This window comes from Sorex araneus, chromosome 6 (assembly GCF_027595985.1).
Source record: "Sorex araneus isolate mSorAra2 chromosome 6, mSorAra2.pri, whole genome shotgun sequence".
Taxonomy (NCBI): Eukaryota; Metazoa; Chordata; class Mammalia; order Eulipotyphla; family Soricidae; genus Sorex; species Sorex araneus.
The window spans coordinates 163873299-163901211 of record NC_073307.1 but is presented as its reverse complement, the minus strand read 5'-3'; the positions used below and the strand labels follow the sequence as shown (position 1 = coordinate 163901211).

At 56.5% G+C, this 27913-nt stretch overlaps 1 protein-coding gene across 1 annotated transcript; it reads right to left on the bottom strand.

The window, feature by feature from the left end:
• Positions 1-170: 170 nt before the first annotated feature.
• Positions 171-25582, bottom strand: POLA2 (DNA polymerase alpha 2, accessory subunit). The gene is made up of 18 exons (XM_004618412.2): positions 25190-25582; positions 22139-22263; positions 21210-21301; positions 20280-20337; positions 17161-17267; positions 14689-14882; positions 13643-13731; positions 11829-11984; positions 11109-11171; positions 10198-10240; positions 6394-6518; positions 5545-5583; positions 5086-5159; positions 2982-3090; positions 2780-2886; positions 1919-1978; positions 1618-1744; positions 171-585 (listed from the first exon to the last, which is right to left on the bottom strand). The coding sequence occupies exons 1-18, from the start codon at positions 25266-25268 to the stop codon at positions 433-435; spliced, it is 1800 nt and encodes a 599-aa protein (XP_004618469.2). The 5' UTR covers positions 25269-25582; the 3' UTR covers positions 171-432.
• Positions 25583-27913: the final 2331 nt, after the last annotated feature.

Below are 27913 nucleotides of genomic sequence, written 5' to 3'. Positions count from 1 at the left end.
CTAGGCTGGGACACAGCCCGCGTGAGGGCCGCGGGGAGGCCAGGCCCGCCTCCTGGCTGCACAGCCGGGCGACAGGCTGGGAGGTCAAGGCGGCCTCATTTCTTTGCTCACCACCAGGAAAACGAAAGAGCCGCGAAGATCAGACTCAGAAGTCACACTCAGAACAAAGTTTTATTTTTCCACAAGTCGTTTCTGAGTCTGAGTCACATGGAAAGTCCAGAGCTCTGAGGCTCTTCTGAGCAGGCTGCCTCTCAGCCGCTTTGCTCCAGGCTGCGTCCGGGAGGAAACAGGAAAGCTCGGCTTGGAGTTGGGGTGCAGCGCTCGGCCTTCCTGGCTGTCCTTGGGCCACCTGCCCCCAGGGTCTGGTCCCAGGGCACTCCGGGCTCTCGAGGTCAGCCTGGCGCCACTGCTGGGGCCCATGATGGACGGGACTCAGATCCGGACCACCTGGGCGGCGACACAGGGGCTGCGCCTCTGCTGCCCGGCCCCGGCCTCCTGCCTCTTGAGGTAGAGTCGGCCAAAGGTGCCCCCCACCTGCCCTTTGGTGAGGCGCCCGGGGTTCACACAGACACAGCCGAGGACGTCCTGGAGGAGAGGGGAGAGGGGAGACGGGGGCAAGCAGGTACATGAGGCTCAATCAGGTTCGTGCATCGGGCCTGCCTAGCGGGGGGCACCAGGACGCCACCCCCACCGAGAAAAGAGGGGGTGTCTGGGAAAGTCAGAATTCCTTTGAGTCTCGGAAAGAGATTATAGAAGAACTTGCCCTAAACTTGGGTAGAGAGTGATTTTCATTTTTTTTGGCTTTTTGGGTCACACCTGGTAGTGCTCAGGGGTTACTCTGGACTCTGTACTTAGGAATTACTCCTGGTGGTGCTCGGGGGATAATATGGGATGCTAGGAATCGAACCCAGACTGATCACATGCAAGGCAAATACCCTTCCCGCTGTACTTTTTTTTTTCACTTTTTGGGTCACGCCTGGCAATGCACAGGGGTTACTCCTGGCTCTGCTCAGGGGACCATATGGGATGCTGGGAATCGAACCTGGATTGGCCTCATGCAAGGCAAATGCCCTCCCCGCTGTGCTATCGCTCCAGCCCCAATTTGCCTCTTCTACTGAAAAGAAAGAAGAGGGCTGGAGAGATAGCACAGCGGGGAGGGCATTTGCCTTGCATGCGGCCAACCTGGGTTCATTCCCAGCATCCCATATGGTCCCCTGAGCACCGCCAGGAGTTAGTTCCTGAGTGCAGAGCCAGGAGTAACCCCTGAGCATCGCCGGGTGTGACCCAAAAAGGAAAAAAAAAATTGCTTTAATTGGGCCCCTCCCAGGCATGCCTGAGCCATCTGGTGCCAGGGATAGGGCCTAAGCGGGTCTCGCATAGCCGACACGGAGCTCTGCTCTACCTGCCAGCCCACCCCAGGCTGACTCGTGAAGGGTTCTGGTTAGTGGGGTCCCCAGGGGAGCTGGGCTGAGTGGTGACGGGAGCACGACCTAAGAGTCAGGGAATGCTGGGAGCTGGTAAGCACCCCATGCCCATGGACCCTGTCCATACCCCAACTCCAGCTTGTGTGGGTCGGGGGACACGAGGGCACCGGAACAAAGCTGTGTGCGAACCCACCTTGACGAAGTACCTCAGCTCTGACGGGACGATGAGGACATCCGGGGTGAAGGGCAGCTGTGCGTAGGCATAGAACCGCTCGAAGTCCACAGCCAGGTCTTCCTGCGGCGGGTAGAGCGGGTAGTAGCTGCGGGTGGGGACAGCGGTTAGCTGCGACCGTTAGCTGCGCTTCAGGCACCCCCTTGGCCCTCCCCGCCCTCAGACTGTCCTCGCCAGGGGACCGGCCTGTGAAGGCCCCGTGCTCAGAGCCCCACACCCCGAGACTGTTGCCGGCCCTTAGTCCAGTCCGCTTGCTCCTCACCTCCTCTGGGTCAGGATGTGCTTAAGGATCCGACTGAATCTGTCCGATGTCCCAGAAGCTCTGAGGAAGGAAGACCACAAGTGGCCGACAGAAGGCGCTTGGGAGAGGCCTGCCTGAGCCTCAGGGCGCGAGCACCCCTTCCCACCTCCTGTCTTCTGCCCCTGCCCCCAACCTGCTTTCTTGGCTGGGGAATTAACAACCAGCAGCCCCCCCCCCACCCCGACTCCTCCTGCCTCATCACGTGGCTCAGCACCCCTGGTGCAGGCCCACGTCAAAGCTTATCCTGGAACTAAGTACCAGGGAATCATTCAGCCTTAGTCTTGTTTTTGGGTCACACCCTGCAGTGCTCTGGGGTCCCCCCGAAGTCTGGGGAGGGCTGTTATTCTGGGTAGTGCTCTGACCCTTAGGCAAGCTGAAAGGGCCCCCAACTGCATCATCTGCCCCCGAATCCCCAGCAAGCCAGGCCAAGGCTGGCCGTCAGCCAGCGGCGGGTTGTGCAAGAACAAGCGAAGCCGGGCCCAGGGAGGGCAGCGCGTAGCTGGGGTGACCCCCGCAGCCCAGAGCACACCAAGGCGGACACACCCGTCTTGCTCCACAGGACGGCTTCACGCTGCTTCCCGACAGCCAGCGGGGAGGAGCCGTGGGCTGCAGATTTGCTGGGCTGGCTCCCCGCGGGCGCAGGCAGACCCCTCACCCCATCAGGAACGCCCCCCCGCCCCAGACACCCAGAGCGGAAGCCAAGGTGAGAGTCAGAACAGAGACTCGGGCTCCGGCAGCCCCCTGGTGGGGAGAGGACTCGCAGGGCCAAAGCACTGGGCTCCCCTGATCCAGACCCCGCTGACACCACCGACTGGCCCGCACCTGCTGATCTCCTCCGCGCCCATGTGGAAGAGCACGTCTGTGGACGTCAGGCCCAGGGTCACGCCGCCGACGCACAGCGTGCAGGGCTCCGACACGAATCGCACACGCTGCAACGAGAAGGGCGTGGCCCAGACGCTGACCCCCGAGAGCAGGCGGGCCAGCGACAGGCCACAGAAACACCCGGGCCACCCCCACTGCTGACCTTCTTGTCCCCAGGAGGCAGGTCGGGGCAGGTGAAGGGCGGCTGCGGGTACAGGGGCTCATGATGCACATCTCTCAGTGACGGGACGAAGACGAGGTGTGAGCCCGAGCTGGGGGGACAGGACGGGGCGGACGCTGGTTCCCATCGCCAGAGCAGGCTGGGAACTAAGCTCCCAGGGGAGCGAGGTGCTGACTCCTGGGGCACATCTATAGCCCCCTTGGGGGGAGGCTGCCTGAACACTGCTGGCGGCCCATGGCACTGCCCTGCCACCTGTCATACTGGGAGAACGGTACAGAAACTCACTTGGCAGGACCCGGCCCCACAGCCCAAATCTCTGAGCTAGGCCTGAGAGGGGGGCTGAGGGCACCCTGGGGGTCAGACATGCTGGGCTCGGCCTCCCTGGGCCAGTGCTGACAAGGTGTCCTAGGGCGGCTTCTGGGCCCCATGTCCCCTCACGTCCTCACAGGGAAGGCTGCCTCAGGGCTCCTGGCACCCTCCAAGTGACAGCTGCGTCCCTGCCCAAGGCAGAGGAGAATCTCTGGGGTCCCCGTAACTGCGGGGCCACTGGGTCCCTCCTGCCACGCGGAGGACAGGGGTGAGTTTGCGGCCTCCACCCTGAGCTGCCCCGCAGGACCCTCTTGGGGGACAGAGGTGCTGGGGACTGTTCTCACACTTGTCTGTCATACCCATTTGAAAACCTGAGGCCAGTGGCACTATGCCCCAGGGTGACAGTCCCTCTGACTTGGGATGACTGCATCAGGCGTGTGGGCGCTGGCTAACAGGTGAGAGCGGGGGCCGGGGCCCGGAAGGCTGTGTCCCGCCCATCGCCTGCGTCCGGCTGGCCACTGAAGGCCGCTGAGGAGGTGGTCAGGCTGCGGGCAGGGCAGAGGAGCAGCAGGGGGAGGAAACAGCCCGCGCCTGCTTGTCCGGGCAGGAGAATTCCAGCTATGCTCGCTGTGTGCCAACCTCAAAGGGCAGCGGGTACGGTGGGAGGGGCCCCACAGTGGCCCCGCCCTCCTCGCAGGGAAAGGACTGGAATGATGCGGGGGCTCCCCTAAGGAAGGAGGTGCTTCTGCACGGATGCATCAGTCACAGCGCAGGACGCCCGGCAGGAAGGGTTCATGGAGGCTTCTGGAAGGGTGGGGCCGCACCCTCCCCCATGGCACCCACTGGCCGCAGATGAAAGTGCCTGGCGGTGCCGGGGCGCTCGCCCCCGCCCGACAATGCCGGCTTTGTTCTTTGTTTGTCTGCTGTCAGTACCACATGGGGGGAGGCACCAAAACAAGCCTGGGGAGCGAGGGCCAGCGCACTGGGATGACTACCCCCCCCCAAGTCCCTGCAATGGGGCGCTTCTGTTTCGGGGGCCTCGCTGGGAACCCCAGGGAAGACATGGCTGTCCTCCCCAGGGGCCTCAGGCTGTCACTGAAGGACTGTGCCCCGGGCACTGGAGGGGCGTGTCCCCAGTCTGCAGCCCCTGGAAGGTCCTGTTACAGCTAATCAGCCCTGGGATCAGTTCTCACGGCAGCAGGCAGAAGATGATCTGCCGTTTCAAGAACCACCTTTGTTGCGGACTTGTCAGGAAAACCTTACCCCAAGGAATGTCGGGGTGACCGGCACCAAGCGCTTCCAAGCCCTGACCCTCGGGGAAAGGGCCAGGGGGCTCGGGTGGCCACTGCTGTGCTGATCAGCAGGGGCTTCCTAATTAGACCCGTGTCCCTCGTCGGGGAGCCCCTGGCAGGGGTTCAGGATCCTCAAACTGGCTGTGGTCCCGCCTGCGCAACGGGGGGGTGGGAAGAACCTACTCAGGGGCAGGGCTGAGCTCACCCCCAAACCACCACTCATGGCGAGATGTGGGGGGCCATGCTGGGGGAGCCATCAGGCCCCCGGAGCAGACGGCGACACGGGGGAGCGAGAGAGGAAGTGAGTCGCGCTCATGTTTATCTTCGTGTCGGGCAGAGATGCCTCTGACACGGCGTCTGCACACTTGAGCTCAAGTGTCCTATCTGACCCCCGGGAGTTCAAAGGGACCCCCGGGAGACCCGACATGGCAGCAGCTGTGTTTTGTAAGAGAGCTAAGGCAGGCTCCACCCGGCCCGGGCCTGACCTGCGGGTCCCTTCGATGATCGTCCGGACACACTGCTTGAAGATGTCTTCAAAGGGACTCGTCAGCAGGCAGTTCTGTGAGGAAAGGAAGGAGAGCTGGCGGGCGGGAGGCTGGGTGGGGGCGTTTCCCGCTTGTCACCACGTCTGGGGACAGGAGAGGAGGGAAGAACAGTCCCTGGGGAGGCTGAGACAGTGCTCGGAGAGCTCGTCTGTGGATGGAACAAGGTTCTGGAGTCGGGAGAGACGCCAGGGAGACGCCCACAGACAGTGGCAGGGCGTGGTGTGCTGTGCCCGGGCCGGGGGGCAGCCTTCGGGCAGTCTGCTGGGCGCATGCTCGGGACCCGACGACGCTGCTGGCTACCACAGGATGAGTCTGGGGGGTTCCGGGTGTGGGATAAACTCCCAAAGATGAGTTAAGAGAGCGCAAATCCAGGCAAACCGCTCAGCGCCAGTCACTCACCTCCACCTGCTCATGCTTCGCATCCAGGAAAGGTCCAAACTGCCCAGGGGGTGGGTAAGGGGGGACAGAAACAAAGGAAGAAAAAGGACAAATGAGAACCTTCTAGACAACTGGAGGGCCGGCTGGCCGACAGTGGGTGCTAAAGATGCAGGCCAGTGTCTCGCAGCTGGGGCCCCCAGAGTCCCATGGACCCCTAGGACGTTCCAACGGGATACAGGGAAAATCACTTAAATGGTGGCCACGTGTGATGGGAGGCCAAGTAGTAGGTCAGGGCCACAGGAAGGAGGCAGGTCAGGTAAAAGTCGAGAACCAGATGGAGACCACACCAGGGAGACTGAGAACTGAAAAATGTCTAGGGGGCTGGAGCAATAGCACAGCGGGTAGGGCATTTGCCTTGCACGCGGCCGACCCGGGTTCAATTCCCAGCATCCCATATGGTCCCCTGAGCACCGCCAGGGGTAATTCCTGAGTGCAGAGCCAGGAGTAACCCCTGTGCATCGCCGGGTGTGATCCAAAAAGAAAAAAAAAAAATGTCTAAAGGGGCTGGGGGAAAAGCAGAGCGGGTCGGGCACCTGCTGTGCACAGGATGACCTGGGTTCAATTTTGGGCACCCCATATGGTCGCCTGCGCTTCGCTGGGAGCGATCCCTGAGCACAACTGGGTATGGTCCAGCCACCCCCAGCCCGGGGGGAAAAAAAGTTCTATAAAAGGAGTCACCTGGGAGCTGGGCTGTGACTTAGGGGTCCCCCCCCACCTCCACAGCACCACATGGGCCCTTGGGACAGGAATGAAAACGGCGAAGCGCTCTCCTCCGTTCCCGTGAGCGGGCAGTGCCCTCGGGCGGCCTACCAGGATGCAGACATCCGGCCGGTCGTGGTTGATGACGGCGATGAGGTCGAGCAGGGGGTCGTAGGTGATGCTGTCCGACGTGGTGAAGGGCCCGCAGGCCACCAAGACCATGTTCTGCTCAGCATCTATGACAGCAGAAAGGAGCGAGATCTCGGGAGGCCTGCCCACGGGGTCTCCTGTTCTATTTGTTTGGGTTTTTTTTTTTTTTTTTTGCTTTTTGGGTCACACCCAGCGATGCTCAGGGGTTACTCCTGGCTTTGCACTCAGGAATTACTCCTGGCGGTGCTTGGGGGACCATATGGGATGCCGGGGATTGAACCTGGGTCGGCCACGTGCAAGGTAAACGCCCTCCCCACTGTGCTATCGCTCCGGCCCTCCTGTTCTATTCTATTGAGTGACACATGAAGACCCTAAAATTTACCATCCTGACCAGCCTAAGCCCACATCTAGGTGGTACTAAATAGGTTCTGAGTGGCACCTCCAACTCCACCATCCTTCTCCCTAACTTTCACCGTAAAACAGGAAGGCAGAAAGGCAGGCTGGGGGGCAAGGCAGAGGGAGGGCGGCCGAGTTACTCAGGTCCTCGGGCGGGCTGTCCTGCTGGCCCCTGGATGAGGGGACAGGCCTGGGACCCAGCCCCTGCCAAGCACACGATCCAGATTCTGGAACCCCCAGGTAAGCCTGATATGGTGGAGTGGAAAGGTGGAATGCAGGTGAGCTGGTTAATTTAACTGGCCATTTTTAGTTTTTTGGTTTTGTTTTGGGGCTACACTTGGCAGTGCTCAGGAATCCTGGGGATTGGACCCAGGCTGGCCCCGTGTACGGCAGAGCCCTATCTGCTGTATTACCTCTCCAGTCCCAAGTTGGTCTTTTTGTTGTTGAGTCACACTAGTGATGCTCAGGGCTTAGCCCTGGCTCTGGCTCAGGAGTCACTCCTGGCAGTGCTTGGGGAATCATATGGGTCTCCAGGGATCAAACCCAGCTGGGACATTCGTTAAGATAGATGCCCTACATCCTACTGCTGTACTATCTCTCCAGCCCCCCACCTGGTCATTTTATAGGCCACACCTCGCAGTGCTCAGGGGGTTACTCCTGGCTTTGTATTCAGGGGTCACCCCTGGCGGTGCTTGGGGAACTATATAGGGAGCTGGAGACTGAACCTGGATTGGCCACATACAAGACAAGGGCCTTACCTGGTATATTATCACCCTGCCCCTCCCCCACAATTGGTCACTTTAAACCTCCCTGCCAAAAAGGTATCCAGTCCAAATAGGTAATGGGACAGCTGGGAGAGCAGAAGAGAGGAGAGCCAGTCGGGTACTCTGCCCCCCTCACCGATGTCCAGGCAGACGGCAGGACAGCAGGGACCTGAGCCAACTACACAAGGATGTGAGGAATTAAGGAAAGTCGAGGGGACAGGGAGCCATGGGGTATAGCTCTAAAGAGGTTCAGCAATAGGACACAAGTGATAGGGCTCCAGCTGCAAAATTCAGACTAGGAAAGTGTCCACTAGACAGAGAAAGGACAAGACCGGGCCACCGTACACTGGAGTGAGCGGCTGGCGAAGGTCAGGATGCAAACAGCTAGTCTGGATGACACTGAGGGATGAGTGATGTGGTACATGGGCAAAGGAGAGGCCTGGACCCCGGGGAGGGACCGGACCCAACTTTTTTGGGAGGAAGTGGGTGGACCACACCTGGCAGTGCTCAGGACTTACTCCTGGCTCTGTGCGGAGATCACTCCTGGTGGGGCTTCTGGGGGTGGAACTCGGGTCTGCCACATGAAAGGCAAACACTCACCCCACCTCACTATAGCTCTGCATTGTCTGTGCAAGTCTTTCATGCAGTTCTCAAGAACCCCCGAGCTCAGGGAAAAGTGCACCTGTGCACCGCCAGCTCTCCAAGGGTGCGGAAAGGCCACCACTGAGCTGACTAAGTGCAGCAGAGGCGACAGGAGACAGCTGGCAAAACTGCTGCGAGCTGAGCATGTGATGTTGGTTCTCAGCCTGGATTTCCCCTAATATTTTCCCTTTTTCAGTTTCTAGAGGGCCCGGGGGTGAGGGATACATATGTCATATATATATATATTCCTCACAGACTATAAAAAAGAAAAAAATTCCCTTTTTCTTAGCCTGAAATTTCTGTAGCTCAGAACCAGCCCCTAGGGGCTGCCGGAACATGGCCCGAATGCTGGAGCTCAGGGGTCCTAGAGTCGAGGTGCAGGAGCCTGTTTCCGGGCTTCCCCGGCTGCTGGAGGCCGCCTGCAGCCCTCAGCTCTCGGCCCTTTCCTCCCAGCTTTAAAGCCAAAGCCTAACCTTCCAGGTCTGACTCTATTCTCCTGTGCTCCCTGTCAGCAAGGAGGGTCGAGGCCGGAGCAATAGGACAGCGGGGAGGGCGTTTGCCTTGCAAGCGGCCAACCCGGGTTTGAACCCTGGCATCCCATGTGGTCTGCCAGGAGTAATTCAGTAGTGACCGCTGAGCACCACTGGGTGTGACCCAAAAAGCAAAATAAATAAACCCTTAGAAAAAGTTAAAAAAAAAAAAAAAAGCCAAACAAACACGAAGGGCCAGGGCAGTCCCAGGCGAGGTCCCTGCATCTCTACATGCCTAAGCCAGTCACTCCTGCCAAGTCCCCTTTGCCAAGTACAACGAAGACTCACCAGCCTTGGATCTAGGGGCCAGGCACTATTAGCCTTGCAGAGGCACAGCGGAATTGGAGAAGTCAAAGCTTCAGGCAGGGGACAAAGATGACTCTTGGTTGGCGGAGCCCACTGCAGGCCGGGATGGGCCTATCTCAGCTGTATCCCCCCCACAATGTGTTAGCTTCTTACACTGTTGCCAAATGCGCCTCTGGTGCACAGCACGCTGTCCCCACATCACACCTCGCTCGTGGCCACCTGTTTCTTCTTTTTTTTTTTTTTTTTGCTTTCTGGGTCACACCTGGCGATGCTCAGGGGTTACTCCTGGCTCTGCACTCAGGAATCACTCCTGGTGGTGCTCAGGGGACCATATGGGATGCTGGGAATCAAACCCGGGTTGGCCGTGTGCAAAGCAAACGCCCTACCCTCTGTGCTATCACTCCAGACCCCAACCACCTGTTCCTTGAGGGCCATGCCACACCATCTCACTGCTCTCATGGCCAGTCGTTACTTCCAACTGCCTGGACCAAGGCATGAACCCTAATCTATGTTCCCAGGTGAGGGGTCTCTAGGAATCTGCGTCACCAATGGGTGGCATGGGGCAGACTTGCCCCCTCACTCCCCAACGGTCACCCCTGACACACGTGCTAGGAATGACTCTGAGCCTTGTTTACCCAAACTGCTCTCTGCCTTTCCCCTCTACACTGGCTACCAAACAGCTCCCGGCCTTCTGATATTCATCTAGTTTCTGGGGAAACGCTTCCTTTTGGAAAGAGCAGAATTGGAGACACAGTGCAAAGACGGGACAGAGGGTAAAGCCAGCCCAGAGCCCTCACGCCCCATCTCAGCCACCATAGACCCTTCACCTGGATGGCACTGTCTCCCCACTGATGTCCCTGGCCTCAGCCCCAAGCCGAGATTTCCTGTACATCACTGCCCTTGGAGAAAGTCTCCAAGCCTGAAACACTAGATTTAAGAACTGTGCGCATGTTCTTAACATGTGCCGGTAATGCCGGCACAACCCTGAGGCTTAGACCCTGGTGCCCACAAGGGCCGGTGTGGACCCCATGGTGAGCAGGCAGGCGCACAGCCTTCTGGGAGTGAGAGGGGAGCTCGGACCCTCGCCCGCCACCCCTGCTCTGGAAAAAGTGTGAACCGCATCTCACCTCCATCTTCTTCAGTGGGCTGATAAAATGGAAGAGGCACACCCTGCAATGAGGAGTAAAGAGAAACTGAGGGCTGGCCCAACTGGGCCTTTGCTAAGCCAGGGGGAAAGGGTCTGTGCTGTGTGGAGGGGGAGAGGCGCTCACTCAAGGGAGCCCAGAGCCTGCAGGACTGATGGCACCTGCTGTTTAAATGTCTATGTTGCGCGGGGCAGGGCTGGGGAGACAGTCCAGGGGTGAAGCCCAAGCCCTTCATGCGCCAGAGCGCCTGACCCGTCACGGCAGACCCCGAGGTGCCCACAGGGCCCCTGCAGCCTCAGGCATCGCACTGAACCGCTTGGGAGACTCCCCGCTCCAGAGACTCCCAATACCCCAGGTCTGGAGAGCTGGAGGCTCAAGCCCAAACACCCAGTGAAAGAGGGTGCTAAAGAGGTGCCTCAGCACAACCTGGGCAGCACTGGGGGGTGGGGGTGGGGTGTTGTGTGCCTGCAGGCAAGAGAGCCTGGTGGGGGAGCTTGTGCCTGGGGCAGGAAGAGGACCCCCGCCCCCACTCGCCCCTTGGCCAAACCTGCCGGACTGGCTGAGGCAGCTCTGACACAGGCCGCAGCGTGCAGAGTCTGAGCCTGCAGACCGGCGTTGCAGCGCGCTTGCCAGCCCCCGGCCTCTCCAGAGGGCCCAGCAGCAAACGGAAAGGTCCTTACGGGACTCACAAAAAACCATGGCGACAGCAAGTCTCCACACAAGCAATGACCAAAAATCAAGGGAAAATCAAGCAGGTCATAAATCCGAGGTGTGTCTGGCAGTGCTCGCCCATGCTGCGTTTCTCAGGAGCAAAGGGTCACGCGTGGAAAAAGCTTCAGAAGCTGCGCGGCGGATCAGGAGGCGGGGAGCGGGGGAGGTGTGCCCCGAGGTACCTCGTAGAGTTTGGTGGCCACAAACTTCCCGCCGGTGGTGTTGGTTCCCTCCATCACTACAACCTGAAAGCCAAGAAGCAACGCAGGGGCTAAAGGACAGGCTGGAACGGAGATTCTGACATGCAGACACGGACCGTCCAGGCCAGGGCTCGAGGCTGGGGCGCGTGTCCCCTTCAGGCTCCGGCACTGCTGGCCCATCCCAACCCTCAGCTCCTCAGGGCATCGTCCACGGAAAAGAAAGTGCTCTCCAAGGGCTGGAGCAATAGCACAGCGGGTAGGGCGCCTTGCACGCGGCCGACCCGGGTTCAATTCCCAGCATCCCATATGGTCCCCCGAGCACTGCCGGGAGTGATTCCTGAGTGCATGAGCCAGGAGTAACCCCTGTGCATCGCCGGGTGTGACCCAAAAAGAAAAAAAAAAAGTGCTCTCCAGCTACTCTCACTCATGCAAACGCGGGTACCCGAAAACAACTTAGGGAGGTAGAGTGGTGAGGACAATTTATTGCTCTGAGCCCATGACCTAATTCTCACAATGACGGCGTGAGGTCAGCTCGATGACTTCCACTTTCCTGCCGGGAATCGTGGCCCGGAGCCCGGGCCGGCACTGGGCGGCGGCCACAGCTGGGGGAGCTGGGCTCTGGGGCCACACTTCAGCGGGACACAGTGGCGTCGGAAGGGGAGGAACAAGGGGCCTCGGGAAGGGCCCGCCCATCCACCTCACCTGGCCGGGGAACAGGGAATAGTCCTGGAGCTCCGCTAAGTCCACTGGAATCCGGGCACCCGAGGAATGTTCTCTGTCTCCCTCGAGGATCACCGACTTGCTGTTGAGCTTCCCATTGCTGTCACAGCCGATCTGGCCCAGCAGAGTGACGGGCTCCTACCCAAGGGTGGATGGGACAACATCAGTCTCGGGCTGGTGAGGCAGTGTAAGGGGGGAGGCAGCGGCCTGGCTGCTTCTGAGCACAAAAGCCAAGAGGAAGCCCTGAGCTTCGCTGGGTGTGATCCCCCTAAAAAAACAAGAATACCCCCCCCAAAAAAAACTCAAGAATGCCAGTTCTTTGAAATGGGAGCTCAAAGGTGAACAGCAAAGTTAACCCTAAAATCACAAACTTTCTTGGGGAGCGGGCTTACCATAAGGTGACTGCAAACTGTGTCCCTGAGTCTTGGGATGAAGGACCCAGTCAGACCCGAGTTCCTCCTAGTGGCAAACCGGGCCGGAAACATCTCCAGTGAAGGGGAAGGCAGCCTGGTACCCCCGGGTCTCGGGGAGCTGGCTGTCAGCAACAGCCCATTTACCGGGCTAACACCAGGCACTGAGTTAAAGGTTTGTGCAGATGAACTGAAACTTCTGAGCCCCACTGGGGGCACCCAGCGTTGCACCCGCTCACCGAGGACACAAGTGCAGAGGGCAAGCAGCGGGCGAAGCCTGGGTTTCAGGCCAAGGCTGGCTCCAGAGGCATTTCCTTAACCACACACCAACAAGCTCGTAACAGGAAGCTCTTCATTAGATGGAGCTGAAATTTCTCCCCCGGTGCTTCCTCTGTCCTGGTCCCAGCCCGGGGCACTTGGAGGCTGTCTAATCTTTTCCCACAAGCTCATGCATCCTGCCTGCACCCCTCCACTTCCTCCCAAACTTCCTTATGTGACATGGTTTTGCACATCTCTCCCACTTGGTCATTCTCCGAAGGCAAATATGGGACAGAGTTAAAGAATCTTCTCGAACCTGTCTCTCCTTAGCTTGACAGACCTTCTGGAGAAAGCACTGGCCTGATTAAATCCTGACAGAAATGCTGTTGGCAGGAGTTGGCCGGTGACAATGGAGACCGAACCAGGGATAGACTGAGTCACTCTTTCTGAATCTCCTGCCCTTGCTGTGGCCTCAGAGCTGAGACTGTTTTGTTTTTTGTTTTTGCTTTTTGGGTCACACCCAGCGATGCTCAGGGGTTACTCCTGGCTTTGCACTCAGGAATTACTCCTGGCAGTGCTTGGGAGACCATATGGGATGCCAGGGATCGAACCCGGGTCAGCCGCGTGCAAGGCAAACGCCCTACCTGCTGTGCTATCGCTCCGGCCCCACAGAGCTGAGACTGAAATGGTTCAAGTTGTGAGAAATCCGGGGTGTGTGTGTGTGGGGGGGGGGGGGTACCTGCTGCCTCGCTGCTGAGGGGGAGGGGTGCCAAATCTGTGCCAGGCCTGAGTATAATGAGAACAGCGGGTCCCGAAGGACAGAGCACTCTGAAGTCTTTCCTTTCTGTTTCTGGGCCACACCCGGCAGTGCTCAGGACTTATGCCTGGCGGGGCTCAGGGGACCATATGTGATGCCTGGGAATGAACTTGTTGGACAAGCAAGCGCCTGCCCCACAGGCCTCTCATTCCAACCCCTATGCCCTGAAGTCTTTCTTTGGAAAAGGCTATTTGACCAGATTCCACCACGACACACATGCTCTTACCAGAGGGAGACAAGGGGGAAAAAGGAAGCAAGAGGCCTCATTTACCCTCAGGCACACGCGGGAAGGGCCACTGGCCACCTCTTACCTGTGCCGGGGTGGGGACCGGTGCGAATAACTCGATCCCGTAATGGTCCCTGAGGTCACAGCCCAGTTCTTCTATTTTGCAGGTCAAAACTGAAATCCCAGAAGGAAAAGTTGTTGGTCGGACACTTCATTTTGGCAAACAGAAAACACAGCCCACAGGTAGGTAAGAAAGGAGGTCAGGGCCCAGACACCGGGCCAACTCCTGCGTCCCAGGACCCCAGCCTCTCTCCTGGTGTGGGATGCTGGGCCTTCACTTCAGCGGCAGATCACGAGCAGCATGACCCCCCTGCCCACTTTCGCTCCCATCAGTCGTCAGTGGGGGGGGGAGGGAGGGCAGAGAGCACCCCCACTTTACAGAGCAGCCAGAAGCAGCTCTGGCTTTAATCGGTTTCATTCATAAAATTCAAGTGGGTGATACTGTAATTTTTTCTGAGCAAAGAAATGTGTGTGTGGGGTGGGTGGGAGGGGAGCGTGGGGAGATGGGCATGGCGGCGCAAGAGTACAGAGGGGAGAGCATTTGCCTTACACGAGGCTGATCTGGTCTCCAAGCACCGTCAGGAGAGATCCCTGGATCCCTGAGCACAGAGCTAGGAGTAAGCCCTGAGTATCACCGGGTGTGGCCCCAAAACAACAAAATAAAGATATGTGAGCTCAGGAGCCGAAGAGATAGTATAGTGAGTCACAGGCTTGCTTTGCGTGCAGCCAACCCAAGTTTGATCCTCGGCACCCTGTAAGGCACACTGAAGCCCACCAGGAGCGATCCCTGAGTGCAGAGCCAAGAGGAAGCCCTGAGCAATGCTGGATGTGGTCCAAACAGAAAACCAAAAAAAGAAAAGAAAAAAGAAAAAAGAAACATGAGTTGGGAGAAAGACTGAGGAGCGCCATGCGTCCCTCCCACCAGTGGGGCCCTCCCAGAGGAATTTCACCAACTAAGAGGTTCAAAGGTGCCCCCGGAACTTGTCTGGCAGCCTCACAAGCTTTTCGACTCCCTCTAAGCTCTTCCAGATGGTTTGATATTCTCCAGATTTTCAAAGGGAAATAAATCACCTTCTCGAATGTCTGGGAGCTTCTGGAACATGGATTTGTAGCTTCCCGTTAGTGGCTCTGGATCCCCAACGACCTTCAGGCTGATGTTAGTGGCTCCTCCTCGCCCCGACCACGACACTCCCTGGGCTGAGCCGAAGGACACGACCACTTCTCCTCGGTTGCTCCGCGAGTTGTATTTCTGGGAGGGAGTGGCGCTGAACAGAAGCCGAACAGACAAGCCTTACCGTCCTCGAACCCACATGAAGCCAGGAGGATGTGGGCAGCTTTCGGGTTTTTGTTTGTTCCCGGGGTTGGGGGCCACGTCCAGCAGTGCTGAAGGATCCCTCTTGGAGGAATCAAACTAAGCCCGGCCCTGTGCAAGTCAAGTGCCTTTCTGGCTCGACTCACTCTCTGGCCCACTTTTTTGTGTTTTAATTTTTAGGCCACACTCGGCCATGCTGGGGCTCCTCTTAGCAGTGTGCCTGGGGGCGCCCCTGGCAGTGTTCAGGGTACCATGAGCGGTGCCATAAGTCGAATCCGGCTCAGGAGGGCTCAGGAGTCAGCTAGGCAAAATGTCTTACCCGCTACTTTCTTTCTGATCCTGAATTATTGCACTTTTTTTTTTGGCCGCGCTGGGGACTGAGCCCAGGCCCTCCCACAGAGAGCAGTTTTTGAAAGTGAGGATTAGAGAAACTGCAAGCTGGCCTCAGAATTTATGAATCTAATCAGTTTAATGGGGTTGGACATACCGGGACCTTCAAGGAATTTCAGGAATGAGGGGCCGAGGGAGCCAGCGGAGGAATACCAATCGTGTTTAGAGAAGCCGGGAGACAGAGACAGCTAAAAGGCTGCCACTCTGCTGCTTTCAATCTAAACAAAGAGGAACAAATCCCCAACTCTGAACTGGCTGAAAGAACAAGCTGGAAGTTCCACGTTCTTTTCTTTCTGGTGACATTTTTACCATTTTGTGGGACATCATCGGAGCTTGCTACCTCGGCCAAGTGCAGAGTTGCATGCAAACTAACAGTGGCTCACTGCGGGGTGCAAGGCGGAAAGCCCGGGAAAAGATGTTATCAGGCCGGCTGGTGAGCCGAGCGCCCCCACTCGTGGATGTCCAGGCCTAGGCAGCGAGTGCACTGGGCAAAGCACCCCCGACGCACCAAAACCGCACAGCCCGATTTTAGCGGCTCCACGGTGGACGCGACCACGCAGCCTTCCAGAAAGTGAGCTCGGTTCATTATTACTAGCTCAGGGATGCCTTGAGCTGAATAATTTAGGAGCTGCTTTCAGAAATTACAAAACCAGTTTCTGATGTCAGCTTTATTAGCATGAATTAAGAAACGAGGAGGCGGCGAAGCCCCGACCTCCACCAGCCCCTCCCTGGGAAGCTGCGTGGGATGGGCCACCTCAAATGCGTCCGACGCTCACGCCAGGCCAGCGGGCACACAGGGCGGTGGCTCGTCTGGGGTCAGAGCTGAGCCTGCCGGCGCACCGAGGAGGGTCATCTTATGACCCTAGGTTTCACAAATGCCCTTGTCGGCGGGGGGAGAGCTGCTCTCAGAAGCGGGAGGAGCGCGCCCCGGAGCCCAGGGAGGGACCACAGAGTTCACTGGCCCTGGGGCTGGAGCCAGCACAGCGAGGAGGGTGATGCCCTGCATGGGGCTGACCCAGGTTTGATCCCTGGCATCCCAGATGGTCTCCCGAGCACTGCCAGGCACACAGGGCCAGGAGTAAGTCCTGAGTACTGCTGGGAGTGGCCCGAGCATTCCTCCCAAAAACAGCGGCCTGGGAGCCAGAGACGGCTTTGGCCTCCGCCTGTAGCACTCTCCCCTTCCTGAGTGAAGAGACTGCAAAGTCTTAAGCTCTGCTTCTCGGAAATGACACGCAGTCAGCATTTTCTGAAATGGGGGGGCCCTTCCCCTCCCCAAAAGGCAGCAACTCCAGCCTTGCCTCCACTCCTCCAGGGCCCTCACCCACGGAGCTCTCGGCTGTCAGACATGTCATTTATGGATTTCACACAAGCACCCCTGAGCTTGGTGGTTTTAAGGCAATGGTGGCAGCAGGCCGGGCTCAGCCTACAATGAAGTCAGTGTGGCCTCACGGGGACAAGAAAACGCTCAGAAACTAGTTGTAACCTGAGCGAGGAACAATAAACAAGTGACACAATATTCAGAACAAAGACAACTGCCTCTCCTTTTAAAAACAAACTCTCTAGCTGCAAACATAAGCCAACAACACACAAGCGAACAGCGGGGGACCCCATTCGCCCACCCCACCCCCCCCAGGACGCGCAGGCCTCTGAAGAGACAGGTTGTTTGCAGTTCGGGGTATCAGTTCCCCATCAAGGAAATGGGCCTGAGAAAGTGGGTGGAAAGTGAATTTCCTTAATTACTGTAAGAATCAGTAACTTTCCATGCAGGAAGGGCAAGCAGGAGGGGTGAGGGCGTGAGGTGGGGAGACGGGGACAGGACGATAGACGACAGACGGCAGTACCTGGGGGAGAAGCTTGACGGTGAGAGGAGCTGATGGGGGCTGAGGGCCGACGCCCTCCTTTTTGTGAGAGGGGTTTCTGGGGTGGTGATAGCTCGCTTCTGAGAACCCTAGAAAGAAAAGGGAAAAACCAAACCTCAGGAACCCGCTTTGGATTGACTTTCATGCAGAGGCTCAAACCCAGGGCCTCTGAGGGAGAAGAGAACCGCTAAGGGGGGCATCTCTCTCAGCGAGGGACCCGCTATTTACCAGAACACTATCCCCGCTTCCCGGGTCATTCTGCCGTGAGCCCACAGCCCCCCAAACATGTTTAAGCTTTGAATGGGCCTGTCCAATCCCCACACGCACTTTCTTTTCCCTGTGGGCTCTGCGTTAGGGCAGCGGTGAGTTTCTCCCGAGACAGGAGGGCACCCCGTTCTTACTCATTTTGACCAAGCCTACCACGTGTTTCTTGAGGGCTGCGGGCAGCTAATAGCTCGAGCTTGGACCCCAGCATCACACAGCAAGTACCTCACGACAGGTCACTCAAGAATTCAAATACGCCCTCCACGGGGGCTGGAGTCCGCAGTTCACTTCTCTAGAAGTTGCTTCGTGGTCTGGGATATAAAAGCGGCCCAGCAAAGGAAAGCGCTCGCCTGGCTGCGGGCAGCGACTTCCCTGCTCGCGGGCTCCTCCTGGTGGCGTGTTTGAGTTTTTACAGGACGGGAGGGACAACAGGATTCACTCTCACCACTAAGAAGCTCAACTAGAAAGTAGATTTTAAAATTCTTTTCTGGTGGATCATACCCAGGGATCACACTCAGCCGCCAACACCCAGGAATTCGGGGTTCCCAGCGGGAACAAACAGAAGAATGGAGGCTGCTTTAGCTGAGATGTGGAGTCTAAGAGAGAAGCAGCGTCAGGGAGGAAGAGCAAGCATTAACCATTGTCCCTACTTGGTGAGCTGGGGAAAATCTCCTTATTTCCTTTCCTCTCACGCACCTGGTTCTGTGCCAGGGCTCACTGGACGCTGTTAGTCATCGTGCCCTCCACAGGCACGCCTAAGTCACTTTCCTTCTTTCCTGTAATCTAATTGTCTTTTTTGGGGTGTGGGGCTTCCCAAGCTACACTCAGGGGACCTGGGATGCATTGAGTCTTGCCCGGCTGTGGTGCTCGATGGTTCAGTGCTCTGATCTGTGGGGTGTGTGTGTACGTGTGTGTGTGTGTGTGGGTGCCACTAGAGTCACACGTGGTGGTGCTCAGGGGACCGTGCAGTGCCAGGCAGGGATTGAACTCAGGGCCTCACCCACACAAAGCATGTGCACAGCCCTTTGAGTCATGTCCCCATCCCACAATATCACTTAAGCAGGGAGGCCTGCTCCAAGATTATCGTCCCACATACTTATTTTTTTCTCAAGCCATGCCCCATAGGTGCTCAGGGATCACTCCGGGTGGGGGATGGAGCGATTGAACAAGGATCAAACTTGTGCTGGCTGTGTGCAAGGCAAGCACCCTACCCAATATACTATCACTTGGCCCCCTCCACAGACTTTTTTTTTTTTTTTTTTTGCTTTATGGGTCACACCTGGCAATGCACAGGGGTTACTCCTGGTTCTGCACTCAGGAATCACCCCTGGCAGTGCTCAGAGGACCATATGGGATACTGGGAATCGAACCCAGGTCAGCCACGTGCAAGGCAAACATCCTACCCGCTGTACTATTGCTCCAGCCCCTCCACAGACTTATGTTATAGAAAGTTAACTGTGGGGCTGGAGAGAACTCAATAGCTGAGCGCATGCTTCGCACGCAGGAGACCTGAGAGCAATCCTGGCACTGCACAATCCCCTGAGCACTGCCAGGAACGACTACCAAGCACAGAGCTGGGAGTGGGCCCAGAGCACCATCAAGTACAGGACCAAAACCAAACAGAAACCTCACTGACTACAGTACCGCTGGGTGCGGTTTTTTGAACATTCATGGTCCTATTTCAGAAATAGAAGGAATTTGAGATCCGCAAACAAGAGCTTCCAGCGGGGAGAGCCCAGCCCTGCCTGGACATTCGCTACTGCCTTCCCAGTGGGTCTAGGGCAGGGGCACATAGTAGCTGCTCATTAAATAAATTCTGATGTTGGCATAAAGGATGCTGCTGTTCAAAGAAAAAGTTATTCTGCTGAGGTCACTAGGTCATTTTTGGCTGTTCCTTTTCTTTTGGCTTTTTGGGTCACACCTGGTGATGCACAGGGGTTACTCCTGGCTCTGCACTCAGGAATTACTCCTGGCGGTGCTCAGGGGTTACTCCTGGCTTTGCACTCAGGAATTACTCCTGGCGGTGCTCGGGGACCCTATGGGATGCTGGGGATCGAACCCGGGTCGGCCGCATGCAAGGCAAACACCCTACCCACTGTGCTATCGCTCCAGCCCCTTAGCTGTGTTCTTCCTACATCCGTGTTCTGGGGATATATCCAGCAGTGCTCTGGGTGCGTGGGTGGGTGGGGCACACCATGCTAGGGATCAGACTTGGGTCCTGGCACAAAGCATGCAGTCACTTCTTTTTGTTTTTTTGGGCCACACCTGGCAACTCTCAGCACTCACTCCTGGGGACAATAGGAGTGGTGCCAGGGAATGAAGCAGAGTTGGCTGCCTGCAAGACAAGGTCCTTAACCCCTGAATTGTCTCTCTGGCGTCAGTCACTGAGATCTTTAGGCAGAAGATTCAGGGGCAGCGCTTTCTCACAATCACGCACTTCCTGTCACACGGGTCCAACACCAGACCTGGATTATTTGATTCTATTCCTCCAGGTTATAGAAAACTATGCAACTATGGAAAAGGAGTAATTCTGAAGGAATCATGTTCTGAAACATGATGCATTCTCGGGAAACAAAAACAGGATACTTGTGTGTTCACAAGGACTCTGTAAAAACATCCACACAGGGGCTGGGAAGATGAAGCAAAAGGCCGGAGCACATGCTTTGCAGGCGGGAGCCCCAGGTTTGGTCCCTGGCACTGTGGGGCCCCCACAAATGGCATATGTAGGTGACAGTATTAACAGGTTAATTTTCCTCAGAACTTCAAAGGCCGAGCAAATGTTGCAGGAGAAAGGAGAAAGAAAACTTATAGAATGCATCTCTCCAGCGGCTACTCACCTTTGAGGGTGTGGTGTAAGCGTTCAGGAGAGTCTCCTCTTCCTCTTCCACTTCAATTCTGAAAATATTGGCTTAGAAAAACAACACAGGGGCCAGAGCGATCGTATAGTGAGCAGGGCACTCGCCTTGCATGCGGATGACCTGGATTCACTCTCCAACACCAAATATGGTCCCCCAAGTCCCTCCTGGAGTGATCCCTCAGTACAAAGCCAGGAGTATGCCCTGAGCACAGCCAGGTACAGCCCCCAAATAAAACAAAACGAAGAAAGAAAAACGATACACTTCGACTCTTAATGTTACCCGGACAGTAGTTGACTACTGTAATATTAGGCATTTTATTATTAAAACCTGTAATATTAGGTATTTTATTATTTGTCATTTTTGTTTTGGGCCACATGCGGCAGTGCTCAGGGTTACGGGTACAACTACGTGCTAAGCAAGCGACTGAACCTTTGAACTGTATTTATGGCCGGCTTTTTTGGGTATGTTTTGAGGCCACATCCAGCAATGCTCAGGGCTTACTCCTGGCTCTGTGCTCAGGGATCACTCCTAGAGAACTCGAGGAACATACAGGGTGCCAGGGATGGAACCCAGGTCAGCCATGTATCAGGCAAACACCCTACCACATCCCTGCCCCTTTTGGGGGTCCTATGACTTGCTTTTATTATTTTTTTATTTTTTGCTTTTTGGGTCACACCCAGCGATGCTCAGGGGTTATTCCTGGCTTTGCACTCAGGAATTACTCCTGGTGGTGCTTGGGGGACCATATGGGATGCCGGGGATCGAACCCAGGTCGGCCGCGTGCAAGGCAAACGCCCTACCCGCTGTGCTATCTCTCCGGCCCCCTATGACTTGCTTTTAAATGTCACTGTAGATTCAATTAAGCAGCCCAGTTGTGCAAGCGAAAAAGCCTTCTGCAGGAAAGGATACAGCTCTTGGATGGAAACAATGTCACGAGCTCCTGCGTGCCCACTGTCCTTGTAGGCATTGTGCCTGGCTCTGGATAACCTTTTGCTCAGAAACTGAGGAAGGAAAAATAACAAATGAATTATTCCGAGACAAGTGAAAGAGGAGGCATTTTCCACACCTGGGAAGTAACGATCTGACAAGTTTATAACCACAGAGAGTAAGGCGCTTGCTTTGCAGGAGGCCAACCCTGTTTGATCCCCAACATCCCGTATGGTCCCCCGAAACATCACCAGGCAAGACCCCTGAGTGCTGTGCCAGGAATAACCTCTGAACACCACTGGGTGTGGCCCATCCCCCACCCCACAAATTATAACCAAATATATCAAATATCTTTTTTTTTTTTTTTTTTTTTGCTTTTTGGGTCACACCTGGTGATGCACAGGGGTTACTCCTGGCTCTGCACTCAGGAATTACTCCTGGCGGTGCTCAGGGGACCATATGGGATGCTGGGATTCGAACCCGGGTCGGCCGCGTGCAAGGCAAACGCCCTACCCGCTGTGCTATCGCTCCAGCCCCTATATCAAATATCTTAAAGAATTAAAAAGATGCACGCTAGGCTAAAAAAATTCCTATTTCACAACACCACGAAACAATTCTAATACTACCACCACTATCTGTGGAACTCAGCACCCCCAGGGCAGTTAGAGGCAATGCTGTCTCCTCATGCAGCTCTTCCAAAGACAACAAATACCAACTCCAGGATCGCTGGGTGGGAAACGAGGCCAACAGAGATGAGACCGGAGACGGAGCCCAGCCCAGCTCACCGGGAACCCAGGCTGTTTTTTTGGCCCCTCGCTTCTATTTCTCACATCTTGCCATGTGAGCACAATGTGAGCACAAATGGAAAACGGCACGTGCCAGTCCCTTCCATTTTCCTTCCGTTTTCTTACCTCATGCTCAAAGGAGGTCAGGGTCTCTGAGGTGAGGCCCATTTTCTGCTTGCTGGTACAGAAGGCGATAAGTTCGCCCACCATTCCCTCCTCACTCTGCTCATACTGGACGCACAGATCCACCACTGGGAGGGAAGGAAAGTTGGAAAGTGAGAATTTCATTCCATTTCTCTTTTGCTGTTGTTATTCTTTGCTAGGTTTTTTTTTTTTTTTTTTTTTTTTTTTTTTTTTTTTTTTGTGGGAGGCCACACCTGGCAAGGCTCAGGGATCACTCCTGGCTCTGCACTCAGGAATTACTTCTGGCAATGCTAGGGAAACCATATGGGATGCCGAGGATTGAACACGAGTCGGCTGCATGCAAGGCAAACGCCCTCCCCCCTGTACTATTGCTCAAGCCTTTCACTCCATTTCTTGCAGTATTCACTCTGAAATGGGAGCATAATCTGTCAATCCATCATCATCACAGTCCTAAGCATGAGAACTTGCCCAAACCTCGTCTTGTCAGAGGAGAGCTGAGGGGGCCAGCAAACTGCGCCCCGAGAAGGCAGGCTGCGGGGACCTGAAGTGAAGGAGCACCTAGGCAGGGCCAAAGGAAAGAGGTTCAGGCCAAGACTCAGAAGCTTGGCCAGCAGGGCCCTGGTATGAGGAAGGGGGAGACGAAAGGTGAGCGAGTGGGAAGGGTAAGAGGGTGCAGATGGGGCCACTGCAGTGACGCTGGTATCCCTGGGGCAGCAGGGACATCAGAAGTTTTGAGCAAGAACACGACCTGCTGCCCTATAGGGGAAGGCAGCGCCAGCCTGTGTGGAGGGCACATCACGGGAGTGACGCCAGGAGCTTTGATGACTGGCTGGGTCACTGCTGCTGCAGCCAGAACATCAGGAAGGTTGTGTAGCTCAGGGGCTACTCCTAGTTCTGGGCTAAGGGATCACCTCCGGAGGGACTTGAGGGAGCCCATGTGGTGCCAGGGATGGACCCCAGGAACCCAGGCCAGCCACAGGCGATACCAGTGCCTTATCTGCTCGCTGTTACCTCTGGTCCCAAGGATGCGGAGCTTTTTTTTTTTTTTTTTGCTTTTTGGGTCACACCTGGCAATGCACAGGGGTTACTCCTGGCTCTGCACTCAGGAATTACCCCTGGCGATGCTCAGGGGACCATATGGGATGCTGGGATTCGAACCTGGGTTGGCCGCGTGCAAGGCAAACGCCCTACCCACTGTGCTATCGCTCCAGCCCCGGATGCGGAGCTCTTAACTGTGCAGGAAGGCAGGAAGGGAACGGGAGGCGGACCCTGCAACCACCCAAGACAGCAAGTGGGCAGCAGGATGTCCAGCCTGCAGCTCGAGCAGGAAGCCTGGGCTTTGCTACCAAGTCAGGACACCACAGGACAAGCCTGAACCTAGAAAGCGCAGCAAGCAAGTAGGAGAGCAACTAAGAGCAGCGTGCGCAAAGCCACCCAAACACTGCGTCTTACAGAAGAGGCCACGGTGAGCGGGGAAATGTCTGCCTCACTCAAGATGGTCACCGCGGGTGTTAGCCAGATAAAGGTCATCAGGCGCCTGATGAAAACTGTTACCGTGAGGAGGTGAGGATGAAACCTGGGTAAATAGGTTTACAGAGGAAAGTGGGAGGGCAAGCAGAAACAGCCCTCCTGAGTAACTGTTAACTGGGGAGACCCAGAGCGGGAAGTGGGATGTGAACAATGTGACGAAGAACCCTGCTTCGGGCTGGAGAGATGGCTCCAAGGGCTGGAGCACAAGTGTCGCGTGGGGGAGCACTGAGCTCCACCCACAGCACTAGGTGGTCCATCGGGCAGCACTGGGAGCGACCCCTAAGCAGATCCCCTGAGCTAAGGGAGATTGCCCAACAAACAAAACAAAGAACCACTTTCCTGTGCTGGCCAAAAGATAAAATATTTTGGCAAATAGGCAAGTCGTGGGGTGACGGCCTCGAGGAGGAGTGGGGCTCTTTCGAGGAATATGGAGGATTTATCCACTGAAGCAGGAAGGCGGGGCGCAGGCAAATGTTGGTGGGAACTCAGGGAACTTTTCTAGTGGCGTCTGTCTTCTCAGCGAAGTCGGAAGATATCAGCTGAGAGTGGGACAGAAAGCACTGATGAAGCTGGAAAAGAAGCATCTAGAAAGTGCAGCAGGAATGACTAGGTTAGCGAAGGGCAGTCAAGCTGGGAACACACAAGGATGGCAGGTAGCACGGATAAAGCAAAAGCCTTGCATTCTAGGACCCCCTTGGGGAACAGGGAATTTGGAAGCGCCTGGCTGGAGCCTTGACACACCCCGCTTTGGCTGTCAGGAGTCAGGCGCACCCGACATTTCTGCCCAAGACCAAGGTTCTCAATTAAGTCTCCTGTCAGGGGCCAGAGCGATAGTACAGAAGGGAAGGCGCTAGCCTTGCACATGCATCCAACCTAGGGTCAATCCCTGACACCCCATAAGGTCCCCAGAGCCCCGCCAGGGGTGACCCCTGAGTGCAGAGCCAGGAATAAGCCCTGAGCACCCCGGATGCAGACCCACACCCTCTCCCAAAAGTCTCTTTTCAGAAAAAAGGCTCCAGGCACAAGATAAAGCTCTAAAATTGCACCCAGTCCTGAAGTCCAAAGTGCTCTGGTCTGGTCTGGGGACCTGTCATGGTCACTCTCAAGCGGGAAACGGCGTGTCCTGAGATCTGGGGCAAACAGCTCCTTGCACGGCCCGGCAGGACGGTCTGGGCGCCACCTCCCGCTGTCACCGCTCCCTGTGGGGGTGTCCATCGCCCCCAGAACTCCCTTCCCGAGCGGCAACTGAATCTCGAGGCCCCCTCCCAGCTCTGATGAGGTTCTCTGGGGTTCCTGGAGCCGCGACAGGGAAGGGGGGGTCTGGGACTCCCGTTACCTTGCAGAGCCCCAAACAGCGCCCTGCACACCCGCCCCAGCACCACCTTCCTGAAAAGACGTCGATTTTTACAACGGTTTGTGTGCGAGCCGGGACCCAGGCACAACGGCTCCAACAGTTCGCCTCACCACCCCCTCGGCTGAAAGCGGGCGCGGGCCGGGACTCACGCTTCTCAACCAGCGCCTCGTCGCAGTCCAGGCCGAAGAGCTGCAGCTCCTCCGCCAGGTGCTGGGACGACACGATCATGGCGAGCCGCAGGGGGCCGCCCCGGGGCCCCGACCCGACGTTCCTCTGGGTCCTTTCAGCCTCCGGGGGGGCGCGGCCCAAACGCAAAGTGACCCCAAGGCCAGAGACGTCAGGCCGTGTTCGCCTCAGCCGACGCAGAAATACTTCAAAAAAAATCAAAACAAAAGTGAGGGAGCTCCCGTGCCAGCCCCCGCCGCGAAAGAAAAGAGGAGGAATCTCCAGAGAGACTCTCCGACGGGAGCGTCCAGCTTCCTGAGGGCCGCCGCGGGGCACCTCAGCGTCCGGCGGAGACAGCGCGCAGCGGGCAAAACCCGCCAAATGATTTGTGCTCCGCGCGCATGCGTAAGACCCGGGGTCAAGCCCGCCCCTTCGCCGCCGCTGTTTCCTCCGGCCTCCCGGGCCACAGTGCGCAGGCGCGGCCCAAGGCGCTTGCGCAGAAATTCCAAGTCGCCCACTGGGCGGTGCCTGGCGGTAGGCGCGTGGTTCGGGCGACTGCGCAGGCGTCCATTGCCAGGCACGAAAACCGGATCGGGGCGTGCGGCGCGACGCCGAGTCGTCGGAGACCCGTTTCCTGGCCTCGCAGCCTCGGCGAAGCCCCGCGATGCGGCGGGCATGTCACCCTGTGTCCCGTGCCTTGCCGTGCAGGTGCTGTCGTGGATGTTGTGCCCGCGAATGTCCCAAACGTTGAGCGGGCACGGGAGAGGCTGGACGTGCCCTGTCCGTCCCGTGGCCTCTCTGCGCTGCGAGCGCCCCCGTTCAGGAACACAGTGGCTCCCTGAGGGAGTGTAAAAGCCAGGGCCGTTACATTGACGCCTCTGTTTTCTCCACCTGGGGCAGGTCGGTGGAAAAAAGGGGGCGGGAAGGTGACTTGGTTGGTTTCATTGGGACTCACTGGTTTGGGATTGCCAGAGGGTTTCCAGGGTTCGATTGGAAGCTGGAAAGCGAAGCCCGGGCACTGACGGGGAGAGATTCCCTCCGCAAACACCGCCGAATTCTTTTTTTTTTTTTCCTCTTTGGGTCACACCCGGCGATACACAGGGGTTACTTCTGGCTCTGCACTCAGGAATTACTCCTGGCGGTGCTCGGGGGACCATATGGGATGCTGGGAATTGAAGCCGGGTTGGATACGTGCATGACAAACGCCCTCCCCGCTGTTCCAGCCCCACCGCCGAATGCTTGCAGCCACAATCTCGCTGGTCCATAGGATCTAAGTACCCAGGCACCACACTCCGTTGATGGGTGGACGGTGGACTGGCTCGAAGAACACGAGGGAAGCATCTATCAGTAAGCTTAGAAATGTGTGTCTCCGTTCAGCCTTTATTGTCGGTGAAGTAGCCAGAATCTAAAGGTTTTTTTTTTTCTTTTTGGGTCACACCCGGCGATGCACAGGGGTTACTCCTGGCTCTGTACTCAGGAATTACCCCTAGCGGTACTCAGGGGACCATATGGATGCTGGGAATTGAACCCGGGTCGGCCGAGTGCAAGGCAAACGCCCTCCCCATTGTGCTGTCGCTCAAGCCCCAGAACCTAAAGTTTTACGGATGAAGATGTTTGTCTTTTTTGGTTATTGTTTTGGGGCCACACCTGGTGGTGCTCAGGGCTTACTCCTAGCTCTGTGCTCAAGGGTCGCTCCTGTCAGTGTTTGGTGGATTCTATGTGGTCCCAGGGATTGAACTGGCTTGGCTGCATGCAAGGCATGTGCTTTACTCATTTTTGCTACAGCCCCTGTTATAGTCTAGTAATTTTTATAAAGAAAACTGAATGTCTACACAGGAGCAATTCAGGCATGTATGAGGTTTTGACCAGAGCATTGATTTTCAAGATTGCAAAATCTAGGCGACATCACAAGGAAAGATGAGGGACAGGGGTCCTGCTGGCGGAAGAACACCGTCTTGTCCTCAACCACATGTGTGCCATTAAGAAATGGGGAGAAGAAATGAGCAGATACTTTGTCCAAGAGATGGAGGGTCAGCTAGCAGACATATGAGAATGTTGATTGTCACTGGTTATCAAGGAAATGTTTGCAAATCAGAGCAACAGCGAGATAGCATCTCACACCAGTGGTAATGGCGTATAGCCAAAGAATGGGAACAACCAGTGTTGGGGATTGGTGAAAGGGGAACCCTCATTCACTGTTGGTGGGAATGTCGGCTGGTTTAGCCTCTGGAAGACAGAACGGAGACTTATTTCCAATCTAAGAGAAGAGCTTCCATATTGCCCAGCAATCCCACTGCATGGTTTCGATTCCAAAAACAAAAAAACACTGGCTGACAGATGAATACCTATGTTTTTCTGCAGTACCGTGTATGTTAGTCTGGTATGGAAACAACCCAACCATCTGCTATAGATGAACGGATTATGAAGTTGTCTCTGTTTGCAATGGAATACTATGCAGCCCTAAGGGAAAAAAATAAAATCTTGTCTTGCTGCAACTTGAGCTGGAAGACATCATGGTTTTGGTGGTGTTGTTTTGGGGGCATACTTAGTGGTACTCAGGGCTTACATACAGCTGTACATTCAGAGATCACTTCTGGCAGGGATCAGGGGACTATACGGGGTGTCTGAGACAGAACCCAGGCTGGCTGTGTGCAAGGCATGATTCCTGCCAGCTGTACTATTGCTCTGGCCCCTGGGCAGTATCATGT